At 32.8% G+C, this 9949-nt stretch overlaps 1 protein-coding gene across 1 annotated transcript in view; it reads right to left on the reverse strand.

Moving 5' to 3' along the window:
* Positions 1-8839, reverse strand: part of LOC119667374 (nose resistant to fluoxetine protein 6-like) — a 16771-nt gene extending 7932 nt beyond the window's left edge. The window contains exon 1 of the mRNA XM_038076663.1: positions 8836-8839. Within this exon, the coding sequence (XP_037932591.1) occupies positions 8836-8839 (4 nt within the window). The remainder of the gene's footprint in view (positions 1-8835) is intronic.
* Positions 8840-9949: the final 1110 nt, after the last annotated feature.

Below are 9949 nucleotides of genomic sequence, written 5' to 3' on the forward strand. Positions count from 1 at the left end.
CGGATTTTAATATTTTCATTTAGTGTTAGTTTAAAGCTTTGGTTTGGTGTTTTAACACAAAATTAGTTTTAATATTATTTCATTTACTTATTAAAGTACTTTAATTTAGGTAACAATTTTGTTTTTATTTTTACTTTTTTTTTATTTTTTTAATACTTTGGTTTAGTGTTTTAGCCCAAAAATTAATTTCTTTAATTTCTTTATACAAGTCACTTTAAATTAAATTATAAAATATTCAGTAATTCAATTTTCCACAAGGAAAATGAAGAACTCTTATCGGTATATTAACTAAAAATAATTTTCCGGTCAACATTATAAAATCCTTCATAAAAGAAGAAAAAACTATTGAAAATACAAAATCGGAGAGCGAAGCAAAAACTTATGTATCAATGACTTACAGACTTACATATCAATAAATAACATACCGAAAACTTTCAGAAATCTGAATGCTTCAATAAAGCAAACTAGGGTCGCCAGTGGTCGAAATTCGACCAATAGAAAATACAATTTATTTATTTTAATAGTATTTAAATTTTATTGATGAATTTGATTAAAATATGAACAAAATCTAAAGAAAGTTGTAGAAAACAATTTAAAAAATAAATTAAAATTTATAATTTCATCTCGTGCAAAATTATTTGTTGTGTTTCTGGTTTTGGCTTAATTCTTCCTTGTATTATCAATCCAATCAAATCGTTTAATTTAAATTTGTCGTCATATGTGACCACATATGCACCTGCGAAAAAAGAAAATAATTAGTATAAAATATGAAATATGATGAATTGTTTGAATGAAATACCGATAAAATTTCGAACTGATGCTCCATTTTGAAATCTTTTCAACAAATAAATTATCTTAACATCTGCTCCGTACATTTGTTCTTCAGGTGATATCGGAAAGTTATCAGTATAGGAATCAGCAATTTTGTAGAACAGCACCTTCTTCTAAAGAAATTCGAAATTCTGACGCAATTTATTGCGTCAATTTATTGCATAATTTCGACAATGCGACTTTGCACAACATCTCGCTCCCGTGTTAATTATCAAACAAATTCCTATACTCTGCCATCACGAAATCAAATCGCGGTATGCAGTGAAGGCAAGAAACAAAGAAATGAAATTGGCAAATGAACGAATGAAAAAAATTTAATATTGAAAAACATTCAAACTGAATGAAATCTAAAATGATAATAATGCATAATAATAATTCTATATTTTATATCACGAAGTTCTCAAAACTTCAGTGTAAACAATATTTTTTGTAAAAACCCTTTCATCATTAGCCAAATGACCTTGTCCACCTTCATTACTGACTTAAAATTTAAGTCCGTCAAATGATCTAACTCAACTGGCTGCAACGTAAAGTTGACCATGCGAAAAAACAGGTCTCCTCAACAATATTCCAACTCTATCAAATGTCTGTCCTTGGGATTTGTTAATTGTCATAGCAAATGCGCTGATGACTGTGGAAACTGTGTTCTTTGAAAATTAAATGGCAGTGCAGTCCCTGAATACGTCAAGTGTATGCGTGGAATCAAAACACGTTTTCCGCGAGCAACTCCAGTGAGTACTTCACAATCTATTGTGTTATTATGCATTGCTTTGACTCGCAGCAATACCACTAAATGCACACGAAATACAGCGAAGATTAAGGGAATTTAATTTACGAATTATAGCCGTTTGTGTGAATGTTTTCCCACAACCTGCATGGGATGTCAAACAAAACACATTTGATCCTGTATCGTAATACTGAACTTCACGAATAACTTTATCAATAGTATCACGCTGTTCATTATTTGCGCAATCATAAAGCTCATTAAATAAACATTCTTCTACGAAAGGATCAAAAATATCGAGATCAGCAAATTCTGGCATTATTGTAGGTGTAGGCAAACCAAGTGACGTACATGTAACATTATGTGTTAACAAAATATCCTCGATTTCCAATAATACTCTATTAAAAGAAACATCTACACTACAACCATCTCTAACGAAATCTTCGCTTAAATGATCTCTAAATTCCACCCAAAGCGCTAATGCATTTGCTGGAATATTGAAGGCACAATTAATCGCAAACAAATTACGCATTTGTTTTCCTGAGTTAAATGTCTTAGCTTCATTGAGAGAAACTCTCCACTCGTTATAATTGGACGCAATTACCCTAGCATGACATGCTTCGATAAATGTCCTATAAACAATTCCATTGAATGTACGCACATCTTCATATGATTTTGGCCCTTTTACATGCAACAAAAGTAATCTTAAATGGAATTGCTCAATTTCTTTGGGAAACACCATATACATCCGAGTAATAATTTTATCTCCTCCTCGTTGTCTTTTTTGCCAAGATTTTCTACTATCAATCCAAACATAATGCAATGAAATTTCTATATACGTATATTGATTAGCAGATGAATCACTTTGATTCAATTGAAAGAAAGCTAATAGCTTCGTAAGCTTAGGATTTTCTACTGCTTGTCTTTCTTGGTCTTCGCGAAATATAATATTTTGTCTTTGTGTCAAATGAATGTGAAGACGAATTATAATATGAGACTGAAAATGCATAGGAAATTCATATATTCGCCACATAGCCTCAGTTGATCCCACATATCGACCATTCAAAAAATTTCTAACGTCATCTACTTCAACTTGTACTTGTTAGTCATTTTCGTTTGTGCTTTCACTTTGAATTAAAACAGTTGCACTATCAAAACCCTTATATACATATTTATATATGTACTTAATACTTTTGACGGAAGTGCACACCTCGACATTAATGTGACAATTATATTTTGCAAACAAATACGGGTTGTATGGAACGACATAACGATTATCTAGAGACTTTCCTCTAACATCAACGGAAACATTATTATCGCGCCGTCTATACAACGGATAACCATTAACTGATTCTTTCGTTAATTGCACAAAATCCTTTGGAAATTGTTTTGAATATTTTCCATCTTGCATACATACAGAGCTTGGATTCAAAACACCGCAAGGACCGTGCATCATGTGTTTGACAACAAATTCATGTAATTTTGGCTGCAAATTTTTATCCGGTATCTCTGCACAAACTATTTTATCAATATCAGCCGACCCGACAATTTTGTCATTTTCACATAAAGTTATCAAAATGTGAGCATGAGGCAAACCTCTTTTTTGAAATTCGATTGTATATATAAGAGCCTCAACTTTGCCAAAAATATATTTATTCCAAATGTCAGAAATGAGTTCTTTTAACTTCGATTTAAATACACGCACAACTATTTCAGGCCTGAAATGAGATGATTCATTAGGATCAATATTATATACAATTTCCGCCCAATTCTGATTGCAAGTCATTGTAACAAAAAGCGATGGCTTGCCAAAATACTGAACAATTGACATTGCATCTAAGTAATTTTGATACATGTTTCTCGGAGACCCAGTGAAGGATGAAGACAAAATCACTTTACGACCTAAGCTACCATCTCCTACTTGATTCGTTTGCAAATAATCACTAATATTGTTATACACATCTGCCCTCAAATTTACTTGATTCTGTCTTATAAAATGTAGTCGACATACTTCTATTCTCACATACATATCAACAATGTATTGCAAAAATAGTTTTTGCGATTTATGCAAAAAGCTAAATTGATCCCTTATTGCAAATCTGAAGCATGCAAATTGTAACATTGTAACTTTATTTCGAATCTGCCTACCATTAGAATTATGTTGCACGTTATGCGATATATTAACGTGCCAACCAAAATCTCCATTTGGGAATAGTAAAGGATATGCCAATGGTTCCAAAGCAGAATCTAATACTAATACATTCTTAACTACACCATTTGTTTTTAAAAAAGATATCATATTTCTCTCAAATGGTGGTTCACCATCTATAGTCGTAAATATTATATCTTCGTATATCTGTATCACGATTCACGATAATTGCCATACAAATCTCTTTTTGTGCATTGCATACTCTATCATAATGTTCTTTCATTGTACAAAATGAATATCTCTCGAATTGAAGTGTTGTTAATGTCGATTCAACCAATTAATTAACCTTAACTATCACACAATTCACAATTAAAATTCATCACAATTAAAATTTAACTATCACACAATACACTTGAAATAAATCTAAAAATTTCAAACTCATTAACCTTAACTATCCACATTTCACAATAAAAATATATCACAATTAAAATTTATCAAAATTAAAATTTATCACAATTAAAATTTAACTATCACACAATGCAAATAAAACGATTCATATCAAAGGATATTTCCACTTCAATGCGTTTTTTTTATTCACAAACAATATTTGAAATTTAATGAGCTTTAAAAATCTGATTGTAACAGAATCCACAAAGTCCAAACACACAAAGTCCAAACACACAAAGTCCACTTGTTTCCAAAAGTGGAAAAAAATCGCACACACAAATCCACCGTAAACAATTAACAATTCGTCACAAAAAAAAACTTTGAAAAACACATGTATTTTGTTGTTGTAGTCGCTAAATTTACGCCAACGCATTTTTACCTGTGTTTCCGTTAACGTACATGCGAAAATAACGTTGTGCTCTTCTGCACGTCTTCACCTTTCCAACGGTATAAATTTTATCCATATATGTCAACGGCAACACAGTTAAAACGGGGTAACAAACTTTTATGTTAGCGTAATTATATATAGATTAAACCATAAGAGGGATACTAAAGGCTTAGCACAAATTTATAGATCATTAATCAAAATTTAATTGCTAATTTTATTTTTTATTTCTATTTGTATTTACATTTATTTTAAAAATTTATGTTTCATTTTGACTAAGACAACACTGGTTACCATTCTTATTAAAAATTACTTTTCGATTTTTTTATACTTTCTTTTGTTTTATTTATGTGACTTTTGACATTTTAATAATATTTTTCTTTTTTTTATATAATTGAATTTGTATAATTTGTAATAACACTGAAGATGGTCTACGAAATATACCGCATTATTTGCTAATAAAATATATTACATAAATTAATCATTGTGATATTTTTATTTAATTTAAAGTGTGTTTTTTATAAAATATGATATATTATATAAAAATATAAATTCAAATTCCTTTTTCCAAATTTTGTTTCTTCTTCAATAGGACACGACACGCACCGCAAACTTTTGCCAAAAAAGGAGACCGAACAACTTTTCTGCTATGATTTTTATAGCACAACTCGCATAACTGAAAACCTTCTATAAAGTTCGTAGTCCTGTTAATTTAATTTTTGGCGCCGAGGGTTCTTCAAAACTTTTTACCACTTTCCTATTATCAGGTTTTCCTCTTGTGGATTTGCTTTTGTTTGCTTTGTCTGGTTTTGTTTTGGTTTTGTTTACCTATCTTTAGAGAAATGAACTTCTAAAAAGCTCTTTTTTTCCATAAAAGCTAGAATTTACTTTTATATTCATGTTTGTTATTCACACTTGGCAATACCATATTCTCTCACTAGTTCAAACTTTAGTGAAGCCTTTAGTAGAATTCGCCTCAATTTATTCAGATCAAAACGATGAGTTTACTTCCTCAAACATTTGAAAATTTCTTAATTGAACTTGAGGTGTGCGCGCAAAAAATATCACTGCGTACTTTGATGTTTTTTCTAAGTGTAAAACGTATAAATTAATTTAAAATTATCACAAAAAAATAAAACCGAGGCAGTGACTCTTTAAAAAATTTATAAAATATAGTGCCCGACAAAATAAAATATTAACATATTTATATTGTTTTTATGTAAAAAAGCGGATTTTGGTTTTGCGGAATTACTTTGTTTTTGAAGTGGTTAATTTTGCCTCAAATTCGCACACATTTAAAAACAGCTGATAGAGACAGCAAATAAAGCTTTTAAGCTTAAATTAAATCACAAGAAAAGTGTTGTAAACAAATCTATAAAAACTAAATAAATTGTGTAATTGTGTAATTAATATAGCTAAATAACTAACAAATGCTAAATAAATAAATACGCGAAAGGACGCTAAAAATATTTATTTATAAATTTTAAGGTAAAAATTTTAAATTTAAATTTATATTATTAGTATAAATATACGCGCTAAAAATAGTATTAATTTAAAAATTAATATGACTGATGCTAATACCCCACCTCCCGGTGGTGGAAATAAAGAAAAAATGATCAAACTTGAAAAAGAAAATACAGAACTTCAGAATAAAATTAAAAAGCTTGAAAATTTATATTTATTATTATCCAATGAGTTAACTGCACTGAGAAGTGAAAACGAAAAATTAAAATCTTTTAAAAACGTACCAGAAATTGCAAAATATGAAACCGATGAGGAGGAACTTGCCAGAGAAACAGACTGGATCTTAAAAAAGAAAAGACCAACTAAAAAACGTAAGGCCGAATCCTCTCCTGAAGTATCTAGTCAAAGTAGACCTACTGTTAAAACAAATACTTGCCAAAAAGGACAAGCTGCCCCTAATAAAATTGCTCGACCTCCTCCTATTGTTATCAATGGCATAAATGATTTTAAAAAATTACATGCACAACTTATTGCAACTATAAAAAACAAGTTTTTTGTGAGACTTATAAATAATGGTTCATATAGAGTATCAATTTTTGACTCTTTTGACTATAGATCTGTCACAAAACTATTAAGCCACGAAAATATTTCCTGGTTCAGCTACGAAGACAAGCAAACTAGGCCAATAAAAGTTATTGTAAAAAATCTTCACCATTCGTGTGATCAAGAATCGATTATAAATGACTTAAACAACCAAGGTTTAAAAGCAATCGGTGCGATAAACAAACTCAAATGGAAGACTAAAGAACCGCTTGATATGTTCCTTTTGTCATTTGACTCAACCGAAGATGTGAGGAAAATCTATGAGATAAAAAGTATTCTTAACACAATTGTAAAGATTGAACCCATCAAACCGTCAAACTTAATTCCTCAATGCAAAAAATGTCAATCGTTCGGTCACACAAAAAATTTCTGTGGAAAACCTCCACGTTGTGTTAAATGCGCCGGCAAACATTTAACTTCGGAGTGCCAAAAGACAGTGTCCGATAAGCCTAAATGCTGCAACTGTGGCGAACCGCATCCAGCGAACTATCGTGGTTGTATAGTCGCTAAAGAATTACAAAAAATAAAATTAAAAAACAAAGCTGACAAAACTAAGGCTGACGAAAATAATCAAGTTGCTGTAACAAAAAGTAAATCCAAAATTACTGGACCTACTAGTGTTAGAACAGTCACTTACGCCCAAACTGTAAAGGGACCCATTCAAAGTACTGAGTCACAAAGCAACAACGCGTTGTCAATTATCTTAACAAAATTTAATCTACAAGAAGAGGTATTTAAAACGCTCGAACAACGTCTAAGCGTGCTAGAGCACAATATGCAATTTTTAGATTATGACTAATCGTTTGAAACTATTCTTATGGAATGCGAATGGCTTAACAAAACATAAAAATGAACTCGAAGTCGTATTAAATAGCGAAAACATTGATATCGGTTTAATCGCTGAAACTCATTTTACTAAGCAATCGCACATAACGTTTAAAAACTATATTCTATACCATACCATACATCCTGATAATTGCGCAAGGGGTGGCAGCGCTGTCATAATTAGAAACTCGATAAAACATCACTTACTAGAACAATATAGCACAATCGAATTTCAAGCTACTTCTGTTTCCGTGGAAACCTTTAATCAGCCGCTGGTCGTAACTGCATTATATAGTCCTCCCAGGCATCAGTTGAAGTGTGCAGACTACTTATCTCTCTTTAACCGGTTTCAAGGCCGTTTTATAATTGGAGGAGACTTCAATGCAAAAAATACGTTTTGGGGCTCAAGACTTAATACAACCAAAGGAAGAGAAATTTACAAAGCCATGCAACTCGCAGCTTGTAATTCAATTTCAACAGGTAAACCAACGTACTGGCCGTCGGATACTAGCAAAGTTCCAGACCTAATAGACTTCTTTGTCTACAAAAATATTCCAGCATCTCACCTAACCATCTCAGAAGGCTTCGACTTTAGCTCTGACCACTCACCAGTGCTGCTGATAGTTTCACAAAATCCAACAATAAACCAGAACACACTCAAGTTAGCAAATAAATTTACCGACTGGAAATATTTTCAGCTTCAGCTTGTACATTTGCATAAGTTTGATCATATTGTTAACAGCGAGCAACTAGATGACGCAGTACTTCATTTCACTCAGCAATTGCAGATGGCAGCGTGGAACAGTACACCAACACCAAAACTCCAAGCTCTACATGGTAAAAAATACCCACCCTTCATCACAAAAAAGATTACGGAGAAGCGAAAATTGCGAAAACGTTGGCAAGCAACAAGATGTCCGTTAATTAAATCGCAACTAAACCGAGCAACTAAAAAGTTACGCACATCCATCAAATCATACAAAAATAATACCTTTAATAGTTTTCTGATGGGCCTCACGGCAGACAAAAAAAATGAATACTCTTTGTGGAAAGCTGCTAAATCATTTAACAGACCAATGCAGCAGTCTGCCCCAGTAAAAATAAACAAAACTCACTGGGCTAAAACAAATTCTCAAAAGGCGAACCTGTTTGCTGAACACCTAGAGAAAACCTTCAGTCCAAATGAAGGCCAAGATGTTATTGGGTCAAGTACAAATTGGCCCGAAGGCGACGCTGCAATTGTTCCAGTCACTACGGAAGAAGTGAGAAAACAAATTTTGACAATGAAACTCAAAAAATCTCCTGGTTTTGACTTAATAACGGCTGAAGTTCTTCGGAACTTACCCAATAACTGCATCAGCTACCTATGCGATTTAATTAATTCGTGCCTCCGTTTGAAACATGTACCCATTTTTTGGAAATTCGCTGAGGTAATTATGATACCTAAACCAGGGAAGTCTCCCAATGATGTATCCTCATATAGGCCAATATCTCTATTGCCAACCTTATCGAAGCTTTTTGAAAAACTACTACTAGCGCGTTTATCACCAATAATTGAGAGAAGACGCTTAATTCCGGATCATCAATTCGGCTTCAGAAAAAATCATTCAACCATCGACCAAATACATGTAGTCGTAAATGCCATTGAATCGGCGATGCAAGAGAAGAAAGTGTGTTGTGCCGTGTTCTTAGATGTATCACAAGCCTTCGATAAGGTTTGGCATGAAGGATTACTCCATAAACTTAAATCATTATTGCCTATACAATACTGTAAGCTACTATCATCGTATCTAAACGACAGGTACTTCAGTGTTAAATATGAAGATGCACATTCAGCACTAAAGAAGATTAGCGCAGGCGTCCCGCAGGGGAGCATTCTTGGGCCCATTCTATATCTCCTGTATACACACGACTTACCCTCTGCAAACCAACTAGTTACAGCAACATTTGCAGACGATACTGCGGTTCTAGCAATCGAAAACAATATAGAAGACGTGACGGCTAATCTGCAACACACAGTCAATCAAATTGCTTCATGGGCAAAAAAATGGAGAATCAAGCTCAATAAGGAAAAATCAGTACATATAGTCTTCTCATTGAGAAATTATAACCATATTCCAATTCATATCGATGCCACAAAAATTCCACACGCCAACGAAGCCAAATATCTGGGCATTACGCTTGACGCCAAGCTGCGCTGGAAAGCGCATGTTAAGAAAAAACGAGAAGACCTTGACCTAAAACTAAAGAAATTTTACCACCTCATAGGCAGGCGCTCTAAACTGGCAATCCACAACAAACTAATGGTCTACAATCAAATACTAAAGCCGGCTTGGAGTTATGGCATACAGTTCTGGGGTTGTGCCAGCAAGAAATACATTGCAACTATCCAGCGCTTTCAAAATAAAGTACTACGATGCATCGTAAATGCTCCATATTACATTAGAAACAGTGATCTCCACCGTGACCTTGACATACCAACAGTCGACGTCGTGGCAAAAAGGTGTGCCATTGCTCACAA

This window comes from Teleopsis dalmanni, chromosome 1 (genome assembly GCF_002237135.1).
Source record: "Teleopsis dalmanni isolate 2A chromosome 1, ASM223713v2, whole genome shotgun sequence".
NCBI lineage: Eukaryota > Metazoa > Arthropoda > Insecta > Diptera > Diopsidae > Teleopsis > Teleopsis dalmanni.